Genomic DNA, 25477 nt, shown 5'->3' with positions numbered 1-25477 from the left:
TCTTGCAATGTAGTTAATTGATGTAAACATACAACCTGTATTTGCCTTTTCAATAGACATTTTTTAATGCCTATTCATTCAGGTGGGCAAAGGATTCAGTACTTCTGTTTACTGTACTTCATTTGGAGGTGGAAGAGAATTGAGGAAAAAATTCCTCAATTGCATTAGTACAGATATTTTGAACTACAGCTGAATGTCAAAGCAGGATAGAAGTGTTAAAAAAGTATGAGCAGCTAAAGTATTGGAAGATTATTAAAATTAAGTCTTTTATTAGTGCTTAATGTATATGATATACACAGCTATTACAAAGACAACCCTTTTAATCACTTAATGCTTTAAAATACAATGTTTTCCTCAGATTTCTTGTGTTAATTTACAAATTACTTCTGTGGTAGTATATTGGAAAAAGGGGGGTACATTGATATATATATGCAATTGTGGCTAGTGTGATTGTTTTTTGAAACAGTCAAGATCTTGGTTCAGCTCAGCATACATTTCTCTGGCTAACTTTACAGAATATTTTGTGACAAAGTCTAGCATCAAGAATTGTTCTTCAGAGTGAAGGGCAATAATCATAATTAGAAATTACAGAGGTTTTGTAATTTTAATTTAAAAAATTTTTGAAATAACATATAAATGTGTTAATTCACTCTTCAAAAATAGGAGCCATCAATTGAATAATAAATATTGTCAAGGTTTTGTGTTGTAAATGTTTAGTTTAAATCCTGCGGTGTATATGATACTGCCAAATGAGTATTTTTAAATGACTGTTTTTGTACCAAGGAAGCTTATAACTATAGATATATGAGAAGATTGTTTTTTCTTATGTAGTCCACTAGGTTCAATATCATTAGATTTCCTGTTTCTTCCTCCACAATACCTATGGGTGTAAATACATCTGGAGATAGAGACATCTCAAATTCTGCATGTGAGGCATGCAAGAACATAAGGCAAATGCAGAAGCATTTCTGTGTAGTTGTTTTGTGCCATTCAGGCAGGTCAGGAGAAGACAGAGGCTAAGATGAGAGTCAGACACATTTTCCTGATGCAGTTATACAGTTTACAGGTAGCAAAATTATCTGATTTATGCAGAAACCATTGTGTCCCAGTGATCCAGACTGTGGAGTGTACACATCAGTGTAACAGAGAACTTCTATATAACTTCTTCATTATATTTCCATTAATTTCATTAGCAAACACAAGGTAAAACTAATTTCAAATTTATGTATAATTTGGTCTAGTCATGAATAGATTTTGGGATGGAATGGGCAGCAAAACCACTGGGAGACAGGTCTTTTTTGCCGTTTGCCATTGTAGGGTGGAGAAATAAGGAGAAGCATGATGCGCTTCAGTTTCTGTACAGACACAGCAAACACTCTGTCTGTAAGTGAAAGAAATAATACAAGGCATAGAGTTTTATTAAACCTGGAGTTTTACTTTTCTTCAGGACAGAGTAATGCTGCAAAATTCTAGCACTCTGGAGAGTAATCTCATAAGCATTTGTAAATCTCCAAAAACAGTTGAGTGTATTTATTTTTTTGTAAGATCAGTCAAGCATGATCCACTTAGCTAAGTGGAAAATTCTGAAAATCTTAGTTTTGTTTAAGTGTTTCTTCTTCTTCTCTGTTTGCTAATTATGAATGAGAGTGAATCTTCAGTTAAAACAGCAGTTTCAAGCAGCTATTCAGTAGATTTTTTCATTGCTGTTCATTGAATGTGAGAACTCCCTGGAATGCATAAGGATGCTAAGTCTTTATAAACAAAGTCAGTTTAATTTCTTCATCAGTGTTATTTTTAACAAGAGACTGAAAACACATTTAGGTGTGGTTGTTTTTTTTTTCTCTTTAGAGACAATCATTTCCATATAGAATGAAGATAGAATCACTGCCAAAATATTCACTAATCTTAATAAATTAGCATGTTGCCCATTTACAAGAGAAATAGTATTCATTAAACTTGTAATAATTATGCAGTTCTGTAAATTCAAAAAGTTGTCCAAATTATGTATTGAACTGATTAGAATGCAATATTTCTCATCAAATAAATGCAACTCCTCTTCCATCTTAAATTATAGAATTGTCCTCTGCACATGGTTCATGCACTTCTTTGAAAGATACTGTGGAAAAAAATAATCAAAATCATAATTTCCTACATGAGCTGTTTGCAGCCTATTGCAAGAGTTTTAACTTCAGAAAATTTTTAAAACTTCCAGTTATTTTGTTTTGCTTTGTTTTGTTCTTACTAACTTCAAAATTCAGCATGGGGATAAACCACGACAATGACCACCCATCCTGTGCAGATGGTGTACATATCATGTCTGGAGAATGGATTAAAGGACAGAACCTTGGGGATGTTTCGTGGTCTCAGTGCAGCAGGGAAGACCTGGAAAGATTTCTCAGGTATATAATTAAAGAAAAGAACTCTTGATGTATGTCATGTAGAAATAGATGCAAATTAATATACTGAAATAATAGTAAGTTTTTGAAATTTTTTACTCCTATGAGAGATTTGTTTTGCAAAATCCGTCAAAATATTTTAAATCATCACAATCTAATATTAGATGTATAAAAATCTGTTTTAAGAATTTACAGGGATTTTTATATTTTCATGACTTAATGTATATGATTATCATATATGTCACTGTGTTTACTATATATTAATATGCTGTGTATTGAAATGTTTGGCTGCCAAAACCTTAATCCATTAAGTAAGTTTTACACTAAAATGTTGTCCAGCACTTCTCTGAAATGCTGATCAATTATATTGTCTTTCTGCAAATGTACAATAACATGTTAACTTATAACAAGCAGGCCGTAACAGTTTAAATTTGAGCAGCAGCCCAATGCTGAATTGTAATTGTTCATGTATTTTGAACGTTGTATGCAAGTTTAAGTTGGCATGGCAATCAGACCCTTGGGTTGCTCAGGATATGAATCTCTGCATATTACCAGGTCAAAGGCCAGTAACTGTCTGGTACAGACGAATCCTCAGAGCCTCAATTCTGTGATTATTCCCTCTAAGCTGCCAGGAATGACGTACACTGCAGATGAGCAGTGTCAGATTCTTTTTGGACCAACTGCTTCCTTTTGCCAAGAAATGCAGGTAAGGCTATACTTCAGAAATGTCTGTACTTCAGAAAATGCATCATCACTATTTTTGTGTGAGAGTAACTTTTGTATGTGTATTTGATAGAAAGAGAATATAGCACCTTTGAAGTAAGAATTTTACACTTGCTTTCACAAAATTAATATGCACATATTCATTGGTTTATCTTATTATTCTTGCTTTAGGTCTCTGAATATCCTGAAACATATTTTATTGATGCTTCTCTCGTACTTTAGAAACAGAAGATGTCATAGTGTTAATTCACCTTGTTGCAGCAAATGGAATATTTGTAATTTATTATTTAGGTTTCATTTTATTATGGTTTAGGTACTGAACATACATTTCTGACCTCCAGAAGATTATGCTGTGCCTGTGCACACTGTAAGGAGTAATAGTGGTGTTAACTGCACTCTCTGCATCTCCCAGGAGGCACCTCTGAGCCCAGGCAGAGCTGTACCATGCCATGACAAGAGGAGTTCCAGTACTTAAATCAGTTTGCTGACCTTGCTTCATGCCTGTGTGAAGCAGTGTCACTCTATATTACCCCTAAAAAGACAAAGCAAAATTGAATAGGTCTTTGCAACTTTATGAGCTAATACTAGTAGACATCTGATTGAAGAAGCACTTCAAGAATGATTTTTACAGAGAAAAGTCAACCTTTTTTCTAACATCAACAGGAGAGACTAAATATATTGTATGCCCTTAAGACACTAATCAAGACAAGATGAGAAGATGATACAAATATATAAAGAGCATGGAGTATGAATTGATAGAGAGGAACTAGAGGAACTATGAAATATAATTTCATCAGAATCAGTGGGCAGATAGTCTGAAAAGGTTATGAGTACTAAATAGGAAAACATTATTAATTTCTCCTTTAGTTCTTCAGTTCTCTTCCTGTTTTCAGTTTGGACATAGTACTATTTCTTCAGAGACTTTCACGTAAACTAACCTTTATCTAAAAGATTCTCAAAAGAAACATTGCAATACTTGTACAACTAATACCGGCTGAGAGTGGTGTAGTTGGAGAGAAAAGGAAGAAAAGTGCCATAGTTTAATGGATTTTGTTTTAGCTGTCTGAAAATATTTTCAGTCTGGATATGAGCAGTAAATCTCAATGTCACAATTCTACAAATATTCTTCTTTATTTCCAAGTGCTTTTTTAAAATTCATTTCAACCCATTTCTTGCTTTTCAGTTTCTTGCTTTCAATTGAAGAATGTAATTTCTATTTTTCATTCTCTAGAAGTTTATTTTGAATAATAAAATGGTAGCATGTTTAGTATTTCTTGTAGGTCTTCTTTAAAAATTCTCAAAAGTAATTGAAGTAAGAGAAAAAAAATCAAGATTTTCTGTTGTATTAATATTGTTACATGCTTTTCATTTGTCTGGACAGATCCACTTCATATTACCTTTGTGTTTTGTTCTTATTCACATATTTAAATTCAGATAGTTGTCCTATGCATGTTGTGCTTTTTCGTAGATGCAGTGAATATTCTTCTTTTGAGATCCTAAATCTGAGTTTTCTTTAGTTTACATTATTATTTTTAAATATTAGGAAATTAAATTTAGTGAATGTTACTGGGATAGTGTTAATCTGTTTGCACAGAGATTACTTAGGTTCTAGCTGTCGATTTCTAGTCATCTTCAGTCATGTTTCTCTCTTCTGACATTCTGTATGCAAGAGGACACCTTTCAGCTAAATCACTAATTTTCAGCTAAATAAACATCTGCTTTTTCCTACCTAGTGAAAATTATTGCTTTATATTTATATTAAATATTTATATTTACAGTAAAATCAACAGAAGTTTCTGACAATTTTACTGTAATATTAGATACTCCTAGTATTATACCATTTAATATTATTAAATGTTAGAATTAATATACCATTGTAATTTAAATCCAAGTATAATGTGGGTTTGCTGTGAAGAAGGACTATAATAATGATGCAAGAAAATACAAAAGACATATATTTGTTTCAACTTTCCTGAAAAACTGCAATTTAATTTTAGTTCTCACCAAAAAACCAAATGTGTTTCTTGATGACTTTATGGTCTTAACAGTTAGAAAAAGAGCCCAATAACAGTTTCTGAGAAGAGAGCAATGGGAAGAACCTTCTGCAGTTTTTCCAAAATCCTCTGCAAAACTGGTAACCCTAAACTGGAAATTGTATAACGAAATATTGAACCAAGGAATTATTGTAATGACTTTTCAAGAACCTTGGATCTATTAGCAATGAATAAATGACACAAGGGACAAAACTGAGAAAACATGGTGACAGTAGTGAGGTAGAAGAGAATTTTTCCAAAGCTTCCTTCCTGACCTTAGTAAAGTCACGTTTCTGGTTTTCTTCTGTGTTCTTTTCTCTGGAGGAATTTACACTCTTAACTTCCTCCCAAGAACAACAACAAAAAACCCCAAGAAACTTGATCCTCAGTTTCTAGACATGATCAGCTACTTACAGCAAGCTTAGGCACCATATTCAAATCTCCTTGTTTTGTTCCCTGCTGTGGCTCTTAAATTTATCTCTTCAGTCAGGGACGTTTACTTCTAGTCCAATTAGATACAGAATGTCTAAATTATAGAAATAACATTTCTATGGTGAAGGGGAAGCTCAGAGCAATGGATAGAGCACAGCCCAGAGGATAACAAAGTTGTTCTTCTTTTACATGTTTTTTTCCTATGTATGAAAAGAAAGTGGGGGTGGGGGCAGGGTGGGAGAGGGAAGTTACCATTGCAATTCAGCTAGTACCAAACCATTTAAACTTTCCAGAAATCTTCCATGAGTTCTAGTGCATGGACTGTGCAACACCAACATTACCTAACAGTGAAGCACTGTTACTCAATAGCTGATTTTATCATCTTCTTCAGTAATAAAAATGTTAGATAAAAGTAACAAATATGTTGAATCTCACCTTGCAAATAAGTGCATTTCACTTATTAGTATGAAAATTACTCAGATTTCTCTGTGTTGATTGTTGTTGATTGTACAAATTATTGTGGCTGCCATTGGAGAAATCAACTTTTAGAAGACCTTTCCAAAGTGAATGCAATATTTTATTAGTTACTGTATTAATTTAGTCACTGCATTAATTTATCACAATAATTATTTAATTATGCAAAGGTAAGCGCTGAATATTCTGTGGTATTCAATCTACTTCCTTTAGTCTTCCTTTGATACCTATTCTGCCAGTACCTGGAAGTTTATTATGGTTATAGTTGTTGCCTGCAAGGCAGGAAATGAGAGAAACACACTCCTCAAAGGTTCATTTAAATGTCAGTAAATCCAACAATTTATAGCCCAGGATTTTTTGGACAAGTTCTACTTGCTGAACAGTTAATGCACTTCAGTAGAAGATAAATTATGAACTATAATTTAGTAGAAGATAAATTATGAACTATATCACGATCTTATGTTTTTTGAGATTGGAAGATTATTTAATGAACAGAGTTCCATACAGTCTTCTACATAAAGCAACTGTGTTTTGTATATAACAGCTATTCAACTAAGAAAACAATTGAGTAATGATGAAAAATAATCTTAATTCTACAAATATCAGTGATACAACCAATAGTGTATTTTTGCTGAAATGTAATTTTCTACAATTGTTATTACTGAGGAGCATTTTAGGACTGCACTTTACAGTGGCATTACGTGGCAACCTCTGAGAAGTACTAGAGATAAAAATTACATTCCCTCGCTATCAAGAATTCCTTTATATTTTTTAATTTAATGAATGAAGCAAAGAACTGAAGGAACCACTGAGGTTCTACTTCTGTATTTTCCCAAGTGAGCCCCTCCCCACTCCCCTTTCATAAATGATAACTTTATTTTTCCTTTTCATCTTTGTTTCTAAGACTTTTTTTTCATATCCTAGGCAAAATTTTTAGACCGTAGAAAAGCATGAGTGGATGTCCAGGCTCAAGATTTATGCTGTGTCTCCATTCTTACCTTGTAAGGGAGCCAAGTTTGCTTTTATGCCCATGATGTCTCATGCAAGAATCAATTAGATGTTAACATTGTTTCGCATAACAGAGAGTGAAATCATGGCTCAGAAGCAGTTCTTGATGATTAAACAGGATTGTAAAACTTGACAATTTGATGCAATTGTTGAACTATTAAATATTGGTTTTTAGGATTAAAGTCCAGGATGTGAATGCTATCTGGCCAGTTCCACTAAAACAGTTCTTGTCATAACACAGCTGTGATCTTTGCAAAGAAGTAGGAGACTGGTTTTATTTCATGGTGATTTTTAAGGCATTTCAGGGAAAGATCACAATGAAAAGAACAAAAGTAATGGAAATATTATAGTCCTGGTGAAATATCTGTCTTCATCTCAACCACTACATTTTAAACAAACTTGACTTTGCACAAATACTGTTCTAAATTTCCCTTTTTGTCTCTGGTCATTCCTCTCAATTGGACTTATTTTCCACATGCTTACATGATTGGAAATGTGTCCTTCTGATTCACGTAGACCTGCCTCACTATTTTAAATAAATAGACAGAACAGACACACACACACACCCCACCCCCCCCCTCAAAACTCCAAAGCTGCAGTGACCTCTGTAATACATTGGGGCTTTCATGTTTTGTTTTACAAACTTTTGCTGTTAAAAACTCATGACTTACGCATTCGTTGAAAAAGAAGTCCTTTGTGTACGGTTGGCAATATTTTGCTTTCTTGTGTACACACAAAGAAATATTTTACAGATTGTGGACAGTCTAACGTCACAATTTTTAATCTCCAATGTCTATTCCTTCTCTTGGCTCATCTAGAAAGCTGTGATGGCTGTTGAACTACACTTACCATAGATGAGAGGTTAAACATTTGTGAACATTAGCTTAGCTTCCTTATTTTGACTGCAGAAAGTTTCTTTGCAGAGGAGTGAAATCCTGGTGTAGAAGTTTGTGCCCTGATTTTGGAGTGATTGTAAAAATTATGCTGGCCTCCAGATTTCTGTTTGCTTTCAAATCAGTCCAGACGTGCTTCATTGTACATTGCTAACGAAAAACCCATATTGTGTGTTATGGTCTTTCCCTGGCCTTATACAGAAAACCTTAAATGTCAAAACTTAGATACTGACAGTAATCTCCATATCTCATACCTCTGCAACAGAAATACAGTAACTAAACAGTAACTAAAGAGTATGTTTGTGATTGACTGAAATGAAAAGCCAGAAAAAAAACTTACAAGTAAACCACCAATTTTAGTAATTCCATACCTCCTTTTTCTTGGTTTGAGGAATATTAAAGTCTGCTAATATTGAGTGCTTATTTTAAGAGTTTTTAACAGAAGTCAGAGTTTTTAGAATGCAATTCACTTGAAGCCCAAAGTAGTTTCTATCTGGGGAAGTTAGGTCATGGTTCATAGGTACATGGTATACAAGTATTTGTAGAAACATGCCAATGTGTAAAAGGCACATTAGCAAACAAATGGATTTGATTTGATTTTCTTTATTTAGTGTACATGGTCCAAGTATGTCTCTGTGTTTAGGTACCCAAAGAAGAATTAGAATAATTGTTTCTAGATTTGTAAAGAACTAGATTTGTTATAAGCTATTCTGCAATCATATACAAATTAAATTAAGTGTACAATCAAAGTGTTTAGGGGGAAAAAATAAGGATAATATAGTTAAAAATGTGATGACACAAAGGAAAATTTACCTGTATTTTTTTAAAACTTGGATAAATCTGAGTGGCTCTTCCACCATTGTATTCACTCATAAATAAGGATTTGAATATACAAAAAAAAAAAAATTAATTAGAACCATTAGATTAACATATATTTTTGTGGAGTAGTTGCAACAGTGTGTCTCTCGTTTCCTACTTGGTATCAAGCACTTTGTCATGAACATCTGATACTCTATCTCATCTACTGTTCTCATCGTCTATATTGTTTAAAAAACAATGAACAAAAACAGAAATTGGAGTTTGTTACTTGAAAATGCTAAAATTACCCACTAACACAACAGAACTTCTGTAGCTGTTTTTTGAAGCCCTACATAAACTGGTTGTCATGTTGTTAGCTCAGTTTCAGCAAAAAACTATTACAGGATGAATCAGGAGTCTGACTGCTGCCATCCTGTCTCTTCTTTCTGTTCAATGCTTCAGACCTCTACAATCTTTGACTTTTTTCTTTTTTTGATAACTGATATTACAGACATTTTTACATGTAAGGCTCCCAATGGAACTGCCCTGTTCCTTGGTTCAGACACAATCTTTTGTTGAATTATGTTTTGTCTGCTTTTAGTCTTTTTTCAAGGTAATGTAAGATTTATGACGTTTTTCATACATAGTGTAAAAGGCACAGAGATTCTTACTTGGTGTCCCATTATAACAAATCATTTCACTCAGAAAAAGCAGGTCTTCTGGCAGCCCTGGTTTAAAAAGCCCAGCTGTTATTTATCTTTTATCCTGCTTGCAATGCCTCCCCCTCCCCAATCCTTCTTGTCCCTCTTTGGGCAATATACATAGTGGAGGATCACTGTGCATATGCAGTAATACTCAGGCGACAGTTCAGCCCCATGTGACATCTCTTCACCTCCACATGGTTTATTGTTGAGGGGAAAGAGACAGCAGGGAGAATGCAGTCCTGACTGAAAAGCATAGGAGAAGGAGGAATTTTTAGAGAAAAATAGGGAAAGCTGCCAGGGAAATTCGGGAAATGTGAGCCAGCATCCTGCAGTGCTGGCCTTTCTTTTGAGTAAAGTAAAAACTTTTGTGTTCTGATACTTCAGAAGGCTTTTCTTTCTGTCTCTAAAATTCATTACTGACTTGCACTCCTGCTATCTCCCTTCTTTCCAGTAACACTTGTCAGGTAACTGTGTCTTCCTTGTGGGGATCAGGTGTGATGGCTTTTGGATTTTTTTTTTTTTTCTAGAGTAATAAATGAATTCTGAAGGAGCTGTGAATCATTGAAGAGCATGACAGCAGCAGTCAGGGTGGCACAAATGAGGAATCTGGAAGTCTTAGAGAAGCGCAGTTAGTAAAAGTCTAAGCAGACTCTGTCCACTTGGGGGTTTTTGCATGTTTAATGTGTCTTTAAATGTGTTTCAGTACCATCAAACTAGTAAATTTAGACAACATTAGTGGACTGTATGCAAAAAGTAATTTTGCATAAGATAGATTTTGTGTTTACTCTTTGGTTTTCAGCATGTCATTTGCACTGGGTTGTGGTGTAAGGTGGAAAGTGAGAAGGAATGCAAAACTAAACTGGATCCACCAATGGATGGAACAGACTGTGACAGTGGAAAGGTATGCCTCTGGTGGAAAAGCAATATCAATTATACTGAACATCTAACATTTAAGGAAACAAACTGAATAGGTCTTTGTGCTTCTCTAAAGTTCCTATTTACCTCAATACCATAAAAATAAACTGCACAACTGAATGTATTATATACTATATATTTTATAATATATATAAGAAAAAAGAACATTTCCCTAAAACCAGTGAATTAAAAAAGGTTAGCCAAAGAGGCAGATATTTTAATATTTATGTTGTTTTATTTCAAAATCTTTCTCATTTTGTGTCATATTTATGAATGGAATGCAATTGTTGCTCTTCCAACTGTAAATAGAAACTTAAGCTTTCAAAGACACAGTGTTCTCAGCTATGGTTTAAGATTTAAAAATAGTCTCTGTGAAGGAATTGATTCAGATTGTTGCCAAAATCTTTCAGTATAAATTTTATCAAGAAGTATTTATAGTGTCAGTGCATGTAAAACAGTGACAAATCCCATAGTAGCATCCCATCACAGACAAATTAAATGATCACCCAAGTCAGACTTACATGAATTGTCCTTCAAGAGCTTTCCAGATAAAATTATTTGTAATCTTTGTATATATCTGTAAATTGATATAAATAACCTCAAACACAAAACAGAGAAAGACTATACATATGTCTTGGAATTTTGGAGATATTGTGCTGACAGCTGTTACCCATAGGAGTGATTTACTCTTTGAGTCGTATTACATTCACCAGGACTCTTATCATTCTCCTAAAATCAAATAATTCAATTAATATAAAATGTTCAGATAATATAATTTTGTGTGCTAAAGAAAAACCAGATTGTATTTCTGTTCATATCTCCAAAATAATGACAGTTGTTTCAATATTTTAATTCTGATAAAGTTTGTGGTTGATACTGTCTGAAGTAAATATCTGGAAAGTAAGGGACATGTGTTTTGTTTGATATCAAATTTTTCACATTAATACTGGCCTGCCCATGCTATGGAATGAGAAAGCTGAACCTGTTATGATGATCACTCAGAATTACTGATTGTAATTAAAACAGCTCATTGAGCCAGGCTACAGAGATAACTTATTTATGTATAGCAGTAAAAAACTAAGCAGACATCACCAAAACTTATTGTAGGGGATAAGAAAAAATTATTCCTGTTTGCTTTATTATCTGTCTAAGATGAAGTTTAGATTACATAAATTGCTAGCTTTGGGGTTTGTTTATTGGTATTGTGGAGATGAAGTATTGTTGTCTTCTGCTCCTTTTAGGAACTTAGGAAATGTCATTTGCATACCTTTTTCTACTTGTTTGGGGTTTAAGTCAAGGATTTATAAACATCCCTTTGACAGTGCTGAGGGCAGATGCTATCTTGATAGAAAAATCTGTGTTTTATCTGAAGCAATAACTTGTAAATGTGTATGAGCATTTCTGGTTTGAAACATCCAGGAGCATTACAAAATTTAGAGTTTTTGATTGTAAATCTAAAATAAAGATGGAGACACTCTACATGAAGACTTTTTAGAAGTAGAATAATTATGCCTTCATTGTAATGTGATGATTTAAGAGAGAAAATTAAGATCAATTGATCAGTAATGACCAGTTTCAAACTGTAGGTGAAAAGGTTACCAAATAAGGATTTACCACATACACTAAAAGTTACAGAAGTGTATTCTAAAAGAAACAGAAATCTTTATTGACTTATGTCACCTTATGTTTTACTTTAAATATGAGACTTGTTTGTGAAGTCTGTTATCCAGTGATAACAATGGTTCACCAACAGTTCAAAATGTAGAAAGAAATTAGTTAAATTACTGATGTTAATAGCATTAAGTGATTGTTGGTTGTCTGTCAGTTATTGTTTGTAATTGCTGAATCATTGAATCATGAAATTGTTAAGGCTGGAAAATACCTCTGCTTCCTAATACATGGTACAGATATTATGTTAGTATAATTTGATAAAGCAGTAATTTCTGCAGAGTTGACGATGATTTTTACAAGATATGGACATAGGTTAAAGAGCATGGCAACAGAGATTCCATAGTTTTTGAATGAGAAACTGCAGTTTTGCTGGGAAATGATATATGCATGCAAGATCATTGAATTTATTATTATTATTTTAGTAAACACCAGAAATTCTCTGGACTTTCTCAACACCAGCCTTTTGAAGCTTCCATTTTATCTTTGAATACAAGTGGTGAATAAAATCTCATTTTCTCTATTACTTGTTATATGTCTTTCTATTGAAATTGTCACTGGATAATGAGGGACAAGGAAGTTCCTGCTGGTGGGAACGGTCATGCTGAAGCAAGCAAGTCCTGAAAACAGTCCTGGACACTGTGCTGTGATCATCTGCACAGTTCAGCTGGACAGTGATCTTTGCAATAGGTTTGGCCTGGACTCTAAAATGCTTTCTTTAGCCAGTGCCCAATCTAAAATGAAAGGAGGCAGCATAGTATGGATACCATTTCTAGGAGGTATGCTTCATTGGAAATGAACTTTTGAGGTTATAGACAAGAATTGAATTTGCTGCTTGGCCACTGAAACAGAGAAACATATCTGACTGCAGCATTTATTAGGACAGATAAAAAAGCTTTGGAGAGTGCTAGGCAAAAATATACCTGATATGCAAACTGTGTATTGAATCAAATGTTTATGTTGTGCTTCCTATGTGCTCATGGAGAAGTGAATTGTTTTGCATATGCCTTGATTTATTTACCTAAGAGCTGAATTTTCACCTAGTGGTGTAAGGCTGGAGATTGTATCAATCGGACCTCTTTCGCGGAGAATACGGAGGGGGAATGGAGCGCTTGGAGCACTTGTAGCCGTACTTGCAACACTGGAATCAGCAGTCGACAACGCAAATGCCCTGGGTAAAAATCAGTTCAAATTTCCATTGCTGTTTAACAGAATTTCTGAATAAAATTTACAGGAGTACAGGAACCTGTGAAGATGCAGTTGGCCTTTAGCTAAGCAATTAATACCTTATGAATACTGAAAAACATTTAGAAGAATAGATATTTCAGGTATTTTATTGCATGGCAGCACTATTTTTCATCTTTTCTGCTTCTGTCAAGGCCCTAGATAATATTAATAGAAGATTAAAACTCCCTTCTTAAGCTTCATCTGAAGAAGCAACAGAAACTTAAATTCACAATTTCTGACTTGCAGATTGTCAATGTGTAATTCTAGTCTTTAAATTTCTTCTCTAAAGAGAAGATTGACTTCTGTGTCTCATCTGGAGAACCAAAGAACTGAAAGTTTTACAAAGAAACCTTTCTACCAGTTTCTCAGACATTTAGATAGACTGTCAGGAAACGGAATTTAGATTTCCTATTTTGTGAAAATGAAAACCTTCTGCCTTTGGGGATAAAGAGATTTTTATTTTTGACTTGAATGAAATTTGTTTCACTATGTCTCAGTGACCAACTAAAAGGTGTTTTCCTTTTAATTACTCAGTGCCAACTGGATTTTTGTGGGTCATTTATACACTAAGTGAAAAAGAAAAGAAAATGTAGGCATCGGAGTGGAAACAGAGTAGAGAAAGTAAGGCAAGTATAGGGAAAATTAAACCAGAGTGGGTAGGAGTTGAGTAAATGGTTTTTAAAAAATAATAATACAAAGGTAGAAATGAAAAATTATGGAAGACTGTATACCAGATTTTTGGCGCAAGATAGATTGTGGGTTTTAAAAAGATAAATTTGCATAAAGAGTTTTGCGGAAAAGTTGGATATGGCTGTACAAAAGCGTGGGGGTTTAAAAGAAATTTTGATATGCAGAATTCTTTCATAATTCATGCCATCTAAACACCACTTTCAGCTGTATACCTTAAAGTTATTTCTGAAATTTATGGAACTCTTAATTTCACGCTCATTAATTCATTTTTCCAGGCTAGGTTCCAAATAATTAGCTCCAGTTTCTGCAGTTCTCTCTTCTTTTGCATTTGTTCATTGCAAGCACAGCTGCAGTGACCAGAAAGAAACAAAGCATTTATCTGAGCCCTGTAACACCACACTTATAGAAAAAGGAGAGGTAGCAAATCTGCAGGTGTTGCTTCCTTTCAGTAGCCCCTTTGGCTCAGCCCAGAGAGAGAAAAATAATCTCAATGATATCAAAACTGCACCTGAGGTTCTCCGGACTGAACTCCTACTAATCCCAGTGGTTTCTGGGATTAGTAGTGGAAATTATGACTTAGCACCCATCACTTCTTATATGTAATGTAACCAGTACAAAGAGAAGGCAAACATGTTTTGTTCTGTGACTTCAATTTTTTGTGGGTGATTTCTGAATGCTAAGTGTCAACAAAAAACCTTGCTATTTTTAATTTGTGTCTAGCATAAATAAGTATACTGTAAGTTTGACAAGATAGTGCCAACAGTAAAAGGTTGTACTTATGCCATCTTTTCTAGTTCAGGTCTTGAAGGAGAGTGTCATGGGCCCACAATGCAGTATAGGGTATGTGAAAATCCTTCTTGTCCTGCTGGCATGCCTGCCTTTAGGGACTGGCAGTGCCAAGTTTTCAGTGTCAGATCTTCATATCAGAAACATGTACACCAGTGGCAAGCTGTCATTGATGATGGTAAGTATAAACCATTTCCCTTGTTCTTATAATCTGCTTATAAGGCTTATAGCTTGTTGATATTGTTGGTAATCAAGAGATACAGTAAAAACTAAAGCAGACAAACAAACCTCAAGCCCAGTATTTTTGGTAAGTTATTTAAATTTCATAGACAAGCTCTAGTGGTACATTTGTATGCTTTAGAATATTTTCTTTTATTCCTATTAAATTTGTCCTTCTTAATAAGTAATAACTACATTTGAATGAAAATCCAGTCAGCTTTTTTTCCTTTTTAATCAGAACTGTTGTAGAAAGTGACTCAGAAATACAGCTTTCTAGAGTAATGCTTCATCATTAAACATGCATATATCAGTTATATTTTTTACCTACAAAGCCAAAAAAGACAATGCAGATGATGTGAGCCTTTGTTTTTGAGCAAGGAGAGAACTTCTAGCTTAACACTTTATTTCGCATATCAGTGTTTGATTTGGGAGCAATGTGTAGAAAACGTATGCTATAAATTTCAATAAGATTTCTGTAAATCCAAATACCTAGTGCATGAAAAGTTCTGGCATACTGTATGCATGCTTCCATGCAAGAAACTTGCTTACATACCATATCATTGGGAAAACACTCAAGTGGGAGTATAGTAAGATCAGACTTATATTATCTGCAACAATAGTGTTGGTGTAAAACATCAGTGTCTAGAAAGCAAATTCCTTCTTGCTAGTGATCAGTCATTTCCACCCCACTGAATTTTCTGTACATTTTCCATTTTAATTTATTTAAATTCAAAACAAACAAAGAAAAAAGCACAACAAAAAACACATCTGTTATAAAAACAGTTGACTTGAGAACTTCAGAATATCATAGCAAGCTGTAATAAAGAAAACCCTAGAATGACACAGGACTACTCTGAGTGTGTGCTACCAAATTTTAAGGAGTTCATTACCGTAAATTGTACTCTTGAAATAATTTATCAGAAAACTTTAGAAAGCATAGAAGATTGTTTTGCTATCCACGTATTATAATATATGCCTAACTTTTCTTTTCTTCTAAGCATTTTCTCTAGGTGCCAAAGGAAAACTTGTGATTCTGTTTTCATTAGGCTTGTATGTTAGCTCATTTCATTGTAAAAAGAACTCTCTCCAGCTATTACATAGGTGCTTATGAAGTAAATTAGGGTTTTTTTTTTAATATTAAATTTTGTTTTAGCACAGGAATACATGATTTATATCCTAGGATATAAAGGATCTAGATGTTTAAGTCTGGCTTTGAATAATATGATTTCATTGACATGAAAAAATCTTGACACTCTCCTGTGCCACATTAATGAGTACAGATGGTTGCTTTCATCTAACTGTGTTCTAAGTGATCCTGTCATCTTGAGGTGTCCCTCAGGAGAAACAAAAGTGGACCAGCTAGAGATTGCCAGCATCCCAGTATACATTATTCTCAAATCCTTAATTGTTTGCTCTCTTAATGAATACTAACTGAGCACCATGTCCAAAATAGTTGCTATATGAGATCTCCTGTAGTCTCTTGAAGTTGTCTGGTATTGTTTAGTTCCTGTGTCTTTGAGTTCAGTGTCTTTAAAATAATGTTTAGGTCATCAGTCATGTATTCCTTAAAAAAATGCTGATACATGCTTAAAGTCCCCCGTTCCCCCCAGGGAACTTTGAGGTTACTATTTAAAGAGTATGACTGGAATGCCTAGGGCAAAAACTCAGGCAACTTTTTATCTAGAGATGGCTTGTGTCTGACTAGCTTCACATGTTGGCAGAAGAGATCACATCTGTTTGTACCGATCCTCTAGTGATACCCTGAGGCTCTGTCAATTTTAGTAATTTAAATGTGCCCAGACCACTCTTTGTTGTGTAAGTCAGCTGGCCCAAGACTCCTCTGTCTGTGCTTTCCTACCCCTTGCATGCTAAAACTACTTTTTTTGAAAACAGTCCTTTGCAGATGGCAATTTCCAGTCTAGACTGAGCTGGTGCTAGTTAGCACATGCAAAAAAATGTGGCATAGACTGTTTTACAGTTCAGCTGTAGAGACAGTAGAATTCCAGTGCCCCTGAATGCTTCCTGGAACTGCTTAATTTACTAATAAAAATGCACTCCAGGAATCTAGAAGTCAATATGAAGTCAAAGTGGTATAGATTGTGTCCAAGTGAAATCAGTTTCAGGCTCTGGATTGACTTATATCCTGTTAAAAATCTGCAACAGATTTAGGAAAAAGTTCAGAGTCAGTACTTTTGAGAACAAAGATATGAAAAAATCCTGTCATTTTGTACTCAGTCGACCACAGAGAAGTGACTTAGGTTATTTTATTCACTGTTACTTTCACAGTGGTGAAACTTCATTGTTTACAAATGTGACCATTAGGAATACTTGGATACGCAGGATTTTACTACATTTTTATGCTCTTTCATAATTAGAAATTATTCACAGAATGTTTTAGAAATTTAGTAGAAAATTGCTTGAACTTTGTAAAAATGTTAGTAATTTCCAGGGGTTCTGTGGTTTTTTGTTTGTTTGTTTGTTTTTTAAAATGCAAACTTTGTAAATTCATATATTTTTTTTCCCCAGGGTGTGTCAGTTACTTCATTTTTTCCCCTTGACCTTCACAGTTAGGAAGTCTGGAAAGTGTTAAGTTTCTTTTTTAACCAGTATTTATGATCTGCCAAAAATATAGGAGAATGAAAGTATAGATTACAACTAAAATATTCCAACAGCTGTAATGTATGTACTCTTAATTGCAACAACAAACATGACATGACTACTATGTAGGCCAAGATTATAGCAACAGCATGCTGTAGGAAGAAAAAACCTCAAGTTTTTCAAATGGCTAAGAAATTGGTTAAAACTTTTTTTTTATTTTCACTGTGTCTAAAATAACTTCTTATCCTAATGTAGATGAATGCCACACATAAGCAAGTATCAGTTTTAACAATAGTGTTGGTGATAATTCTGTATTTCTAATATTCCCTTTTCCCAATAATGCATGTTTTTCCATCCATTGCTGCTACAGAAAAGCCGTGCGCTTTATTCTGTTCACCAGCTGGAAAGGATCAGCCTGTTCTTCTAACAGAAAAGGTGATGGACGGGACTTCCTGTGGCCAGCATGGGCTAGATGTCTGTGCAGATGGTAGATGCCAGGTATGAATTAATTGTTTTGAACCTGGATAAACAGGCAGACAACAAGCCCATGTATATGTTAAGACTTTAAGAGGTTTTTATTTCATATCAGGCTGGCATATATTAACTTCATTGCTGTTGTCAAGCTACCCCTGATATTAATTCATAGAAATGTGTCTGACAGTAACGTGGAGATGCTTGAATAAACTTAATTTGTTTTAAACTGAATGCTTTTTAGCAAAACATGGATATAATTTATATTTACATATTCTAGACCTGTTTACGACCTATTCAGAATAAGTCCTTAGGCCACTTTACCATTGTGGGCATAACAAAGAACCATGCATATTTTGAGTAGAAAGCAGGAGAGGCACATTGCATTCTCTTAGTGGGAAGGCCTGTGGGATGTGAATTGCACAGTCTGGTGTGCCACAGGTCCCACTAGGAGATGGAAATGCAGTTGTGTTTCTCTTGGAGAGCAGCTGGTAGAGTTAGCCAACCACATAGGAAAAGTGAATGCAGCAATCTACATAAAGTCATGGGGATGGGACGGATCTCTGCCATGAGCTAGTGTAATCCTCATTGTCAGCAGGGCTGGGTCATGCTGGCTAGGCATCTTGCAGAAGGGTGAGGTACCTGATACTAAAAGCAACTTCATGAGAAATGTGGCCTGTGTCTCAGTAGCCTTTGTTTTCTTCTACCACAGAAATTTGGCTGTGATGGTATATTAGGATCTCTGGCTCGTGAAGACCATTGTGGTATATGCAATGGAAATGGAAAGTCATGCAAAGTTATTAAAGGTGATTTTAACCATACCAGAGGAGCAGGTAATGTCTGTTTCTTTCAAGTACTAAGGAAACCAGTGGCTTTTAGGTTACTTGGAGCATTGGGAAACATAAAAAGCTATATTTCTTAAAATTATGCAGACCCTCAAAACAGATTTAGATCTAGCTTTTTAAAGATGATAAGACATCGAGGATAAGATAACTTTAAAATAAATATTTTAAAATTTGTTGCAAAATTATTGCACATTATTTCAATTGCAAAATGAAGGCAATATCTTACATTAAGATGCACTCTTTTATAGGAGAGACTGATTTTTAAGGGATTTGAGAAATTAGGTTTATATTTTTAGCAAACAGAGTGTTGTAAATTCTTTTAGTGTTTAGATTCATTTAGTGTTCTTCAAAATTAATAGCCAAATTATGGGGGGTTTTTATCTAGAGTAATGTTTCTAAACTAAGCCAGGCAGTGAAAAATCATAAAGCCAAATGCATGAGGAAGTCTAATACCTCTTCATTACTCATTATTTTATACTAATAATAACATATCATAGCAAGCTAGTAGATTTTCTAATGCAAAATAAATATGAGCTATCCAAGTGTTGCTGTGAACTGTCCTGTGAATGGGAATAACTTGCTGGTTCCAGCACAATAATGTCAACAGAGAGAACTGAAATCCTAATAATGTGCATCTTGCAGCATGTATACAAGTCTTCTTTGAAATAACATCTGACCAATTATCAGCTTTGGCTTGCCATTGCACTTTCAGTTTCTTAAATATAAAATGCACAGAATTTAGAGGTGATAAGTAAATCACATCAAAATATTGTAATTAGAAGCAGACAGCATAACTTTGAAAAATAAAGGACTTTGGTGGATCTTAGACTGAAGTATAATGCTTTAGGCAAGAGGGCAAAGTTAGGCATAGTCTTCAAATATTTATGTCTGGCCCTCTCAAGTGGATTGTAAGGCAAAGCAAGGATCCCAAATTCCAGAGGAGTCTGGAGGACTACAATATATAAAAAACAACAAAGAAGTTTCCTGCTAATAAAATCACATTATGTCAACTCTCTTCTGTTGCTAATGTGAGTATCCACACTTTTTCAAGGTTTTTTTGGGGTGCTGTGTCAATCCTCAATAGTGTGGTATTGCCATCTTAACACCTGTGTAAGTTATTTTCCTTCTTTAGAAGCTATAAGAAATATTTAGAAAGCATTATTAATTCTTACAGAAATGAAAGATGTTGCTTTTATTTTCATGTTTCAGGATTATTCAAAAAGTATTGTAAATGTTTTATTTTATTGTAGAATATCACATAGCTACATATAATAAAAGATGGCTATATTTTTTCCCTTTGTAAAGTTTACCTGGATAATCTAAAATATGTGTTTATTTATTAATGACATTTCTGTCTGCACAATGCTTTTCACCTGCATTACCTTTCCACCACATTTTACTCAAAGCAAATTGTTCAACATCCTGTCTTAGTCCCACACTGTCAATAGACAATCTCAATTTGAAGCATGTAATTAGATTTCAAAACCAAAGCCTACCATAACAGGGTTTGAATGTGTTAAATCAAGAAGAAGGAGTTGGAGCAAAAAATACATTAGCTTAAAGCTAAGCAGTGGGAGGATGCTTTGCTTTTAGTACCATACCATTTGTCTTTTCATGCTGAGTAAAGCTGGAATTTTTTTATAGTCATCTGGTGGTCATGATGACTCTGAACTACTTAGCCAGAAATAACTTCACCTGCTCCAGCCCCAATCTTCAAGCCTCACTAATTCTTGTTATGTTTTACTGTGCCATACTCTTTTAATTATGTAGTATTGTATATATATTACATATAAGGAACAGTTCCATAGCTTTTCTTCAATTTTGCAAGGATCTTCAAAATATTGCTGCATAAATCTTAACTTGCTACATTTAAAAAGCAAAATAGGGGAGAAGAAATGAGAAAACATACAAGATGTACTTTTCCATGCTTTTCTGTTTTTTCCGTTTAACTTGGGACACCTGCTCTCATGTTTAGGTTATGTGGAAGCTTTGGTGATACCAGCAGGAGCAAGGAGAATCAAAGTTGTGGAAGAAAAACCAGCTCACAGTTATTTAGGTAAATATTATATATGTTTTAGTGTTAATGTCCTGTTTTGCTCAATACTGAAAAGCGCCAGCTAAACATGCTGTTGTCATTGAACAAAGTCCTGAGTAGAAAAATAGATCTGTGAAGAACATGTCTAAGGAACTGAACAAATTATTACAGAACCATTTTAATATAGGTCTTGTTTTTGACTTTTGTCTCATCTTTTAAAGATAATATTTAAACCACTATATTTAGATTATGTAAAAAATGTGCCTACTTGCACATTTTAATTTTTTCATGTGGAAAGGACATTAAAACTACTGAAAATAATTTTATTCTCAAACATAAAATAATTTGTGCTCACACCACAAGAAGACAAATGCTGGGCAACATATTGTAGTTGGTTTACGTTCGCTAAATTCTGGTTGCCGATTTAGTATAGTGGTCTTAGTATTTATTCTTTTTCTGTGGGAGCAAGAATAAAAGAAAAGCAAAGCAGGCTCAAGATTAAAAATTAACAAAATAGTTTTATTAACACACACTAAAATAATGGGAAAAAAAATAAAGTTGGGAAAAAGAAAACAAAACTAAACCAGAATGAAACTTTAAAACACCCTTCCCTCCCTCTACAAATGATTAACTTTCTTATGAAACAACATAGAAAGACACAACTTCTGATTTTCAGTCAATTTCACTATTTAAACATAATAATTCATTACTTTAGGAGAAGAGTCTATCTAGAGTTTTATGGAGACCTTTGCTACAAAACAAAATAGTCTAGTGGCTCTTAATGTCACACATCTCCAACCACCCGGAGTTTTTGCAGATTGTGATGTTCTATCAGCAGCCTTCTTCTTTGGCCACCTATAAGCCTCTCAGTGGATTTGGGGTACTGTTTATGAATACTTCTAGTCTAAAATCATCTTCGTCTCAAAGGCTGAGACCTTCTCTTAACCCAGGAGTGAGGGCTTCAAAGTTCTCAATTAAATCTCAATCACATCAGTCCTCAATTTTGATTAGAATTAGCATTCTCCCCAACTACACTAAGATGCTATAAAGAACAGTCTATTTCTCCATAGTTTACCCTAGACAAGTCTGGTTAAAAGTGTCCACTTCTTCAGTCTTATTCCAATAATATTATCAGTTTTTTCATTTCTAATCCACTGACTTCATGCAGTGCCTGTCCTATGTACCTTCTGTTTTCTTTCTTCTCTCTCTCAAGGAAGGATTGTGCTTTAAAAGTTCCATGTTGCTAAGAAAGAGTTAAATCTGCCCAGGCCTGCAGTGGCTATGTGCTCCCTGCCCCAGGCTGCAGGGCTATAGAAATACAAAGAGAAACTGGTGGAAGTCCTTTCTTCCACCCCTCAGTGTTAAGATTGGGCCAGGAGACCAGCTCCTTTGAAAAAGGCCTCTATTAGGACAGTTCTGGGTGGGGGCCCGAGGGGTCGCGCACACCGCTGCTGCTCCCGTGGACGACGTGGAGGTGTTTCAGCTTTGCCACTTGGCAGAGCTGGAGCTTCCATTCTCATGGGAGTTCTCAGGAAGATGCTTGGTTGACTCGTGGTCCAGGGATGTCATCCTGGTTGGATGCTACTATAGTTATGGTGACAACTTAGAAGCCAGTTCTAGTTGGTGATCCGAGGTCCCTTTTTATTTGCCAGGTCGGAGGTGTTGCTCTCAGTTCTTTTGGGTTACAATAGCTGCTCGTCTTTAGGGGTCTTTTGCATTTTGTATACCTTAATTTTCATATGCCCTCGGGCGCACAGTCTCTGGGGAGCAGTGGAAGTTGTACACATCGGGAGAGGGATACAGGTACATAACAACCAAGGTTTTAGTTCAAGTAATTAACCTTAATAACAACAACAGTAAACATTTTAATGTGAGCACATAACCTCTGTAACTATGACAATGGGTGAACTTGGAATTACAACACTTAACACACAACCCCCCAAATCAAGAGTTTGTATTATTTCACTCTCCACATCAGTCTCATCCAGGGCGGCCAGGCATGGAGCTGCCACAAAGCTGTAAACACGTGGCATTGTTGAGCTGTTCCTTTTTTCTCTTCCCGCATGGGCAGCGGCTCCTGGAGGCCCGGCTGGGCCCGGCCCGGCCATCCAGGGGGAAATGGGACCTGACCCAGGGCCCCCTGCCACCCACAATGTTACCTCATGGCTATATTAGAGGCAAGAGAGTGACTTCTCAGTGATGAGAATTTTAAATGTGTCCTTCCCAAAGTCAAATTGGCATCTTCATTGGTTAAATTAGCTGCCAGTATCTTGGCTAGCTTTCTGACAGGTCCCTGTCCTTCCCCGCCGCCAAAAAAGCAACTCTAAAGTCCTGAAGGGAAAAACATTCCACATTTCTCTGTAACTAGATAATAAAACTGTGCCAACCCATGATACATATTCATTAATAAAGTCAAACAGAACTTCTAAAATTAGACTGAAAAAGCAGGAACGTGTTTCTTTGCACTCTTTTGAATTGTGTGAATCTTCCAATAGACAAACTTTACCACAATGATTTTTTTCTTTTCGTTTTTCCATTTAAATGAAATTGTCTTTCATTGATTAAAAAAAGTGTTTATCTTTTAATGAGGTCTAAACAAGTTGTGTAGGACAGTACACATTATTGTTACAGGGTTGAAGCAAATGAATTAAATAAAATTAGTATTGTTTTGTGCAGTGCTTAAATTTAAATTGAGAGAGACATAGTGTGAGAAATAGTACAGCGATATGAAAAATTCCCTGGTTTGGTCATTGTTCTTAATTATGTTCGTAAGTAATATTTACATTTTAAGAAATATTTGAGTATTCTCAGTACTTCAATTTGAAGATGGTGAATCTTAATTATGACAGTTCGGGTTATCAATGGGTGGCAGGTGATATGCTTTGAGGCCTGCACCTTCCCAGGAGGTTTAGAGATCTGGAATATTTAATTTTTTTTTCCAATGAACCACAGATGTGGATATTTAAGAATGTTAGAACAACAACTACAGTTTGTCTTTCTATTGACATATGGGAGAATAGAAATACTATTATTTTCTATTTTTTGAATAATGCAAAAAAAAAAAAAAAAAGCTGACATTGCATTTAGGGAAATTTGTTCCTTCTTCATAAGTAGCGAAATGATTTAATTCTTACCCCACAAAATGCAAAAAGAATGAAATAGTTTTCATGCCCATGAAATAATGTCAGTCATGATGCTCATTTTTGAAAGTTGCCAATTAGCTACCAATTGCTTGTTACTTTAATTTTGTTTTCATTAATTTTACTGGTTTTTAATACCTGAATAAGGATCAGCCAGTACTTCTGTGCAATATCTTTTGTTGAGCTGTACACTTCTTTTTTGTACGCCTTCGTAGGGTCCCAGTCACAGGTCTGTTGCCATATCTTGAATTAAACCTGTGTTTTTGCAGTTTGGTGGGGTTTTTTGTTTTGGTTTTTTTTGGGTTTTTTTTCCCTATTATCACAAGGTATTTTAACTTTTTACATTTATACGTTATTTTGAAAGCATCAGAATCTGAATTGCAAAGGAATGCTTTTTGAATAGGCATAGCATAGTGAAAGTTTTGGGGTGAGAGTTTATGTCTTTAATCTTAGAAACAAGATTCTTCACAATACTGTGGTTAAAAATGTGAAAGGTAAAACAGATTAAGTTATTTCATGTTTCTAATTGGTTTTCTATCTTATAATTCTTTATGCTAATTTTATGTGGCACCATTAGTTAGTTCTGTACATGAAATTAATCAATACAGGCCAACACTATTTCTGTTTTACTAATTGTCATAAGAATATTTTAGGGTAAGGTTTGGCGATAATACAGCTCACTACACTAATAATAATTGTGTGATTGGAGATAAAGTGTCGATACAGCATATTCCAACATATAGTAATAATTATTGCTTAGAAGGCAGTTTTAACTGAAGGAAGATTTGATCATTGTTGTACAAAACAGATGAAATACAGAAGGAGTCAAAATACAATGCCCTTCTCTGCATTTACTTGATAGTCAAGAAACAAAATCATTATGATCTGGAAACTGCAGTGATTTTGCTAAATTCATAAATAGAACCAAAGCCCGCAGTAGCCACATCATTGGATAATTGTTGAAGCAAGTATTCAGAGCAGATGTCTTCTTTGTGTGAAATATATCAGTGTAGACCACAGAAACAGAGGAAAAGACAAGGCAGAACTTGCTACTGTGTTTACTGAACCAATTGACCCCTTGACAACTGTCTTGTCTCTTCTCACCTGCAGAGAAGCATGAGCAGTGATATAGCCAAACTAGGTATTCCTCCCTGCTGAAATTACATTGAAAATAGCACAAGAGTTTGTGATCCTTCTTTTATCAGTACAGTATTCAAGAGTGGGAATTGTATGTAGCACTATAGTGGATGGGGAGTGTTTATTTAAGTAAAGAATATTTCCTAAAGCATAAACTTATTATTTTGGAATTAAGAACTATTAATTTTAGATATAACTTTGTTATTTATTTTTAAAGACTGAACTAGCAGTGGTCACACTGTTTATAACCATTTTTGGGACTTGGTTCACTATCAGATACTTAAA

General features: G+C 34.7%; 1 protein-coding gene across 1 annotated transcript in view; it reads left to right on the top strand.

Annotated features, from left to right (window-relative positions):
- Nucleotides 1-25477, top strand: part of ADAMTS19 (ADAM metallopeptidase with thrombospondin type 1 motif 19) — a 143778-nt gene that overhangs the window by 81578 nt on the left and 36723 nt on the right. The window contains exons 9-16 of the mRNA XM_040090047.2: nt 2259-2399; nt 2952-3102; nt 10261-10362; nt 13089-13219; nt 14756-14925; nt 17935-18062; nt 18748-18868; nt 20856-20936. Coding sequence (XP_039945981.1) covers nt 2259-2399; nt 2952-3102; nt 10261-10362; nt 13089-13219; nt 14756-14925; nt 17935-18062; nt 18748-18868; nt 20856-20936 — 1025 coding nt within the window. The remainder of the gene's footprint in view (nt 1-2258; nt 2400-2951; nt 3103-10260; nt 10363-13088; nt 13220-14755; nt 14926-17934; nt 18063-18747; nt 18869-20855; nt 20937-25477) is intronic.

The sequence above is a fragment of the Hirundo rustica genome, chromosome Z (assembly GCF_015227805.2).
Source record: "Hirundo rustica isolate bHirRus1 chromosome Z, bHirRus1.pri.v3, whole genome shotgun sequence".
NCBI lineage: Eukaryota > Metazoa > Chordata > Aves > Passeriformes > Hirundinidae > Hirundo > Hirundo rustica.
The sequence above is the reverse complement of the archived record's forward strand: the minus strand, read 5'-3'. Positions and strand labels throughout refer to the sequence as shown.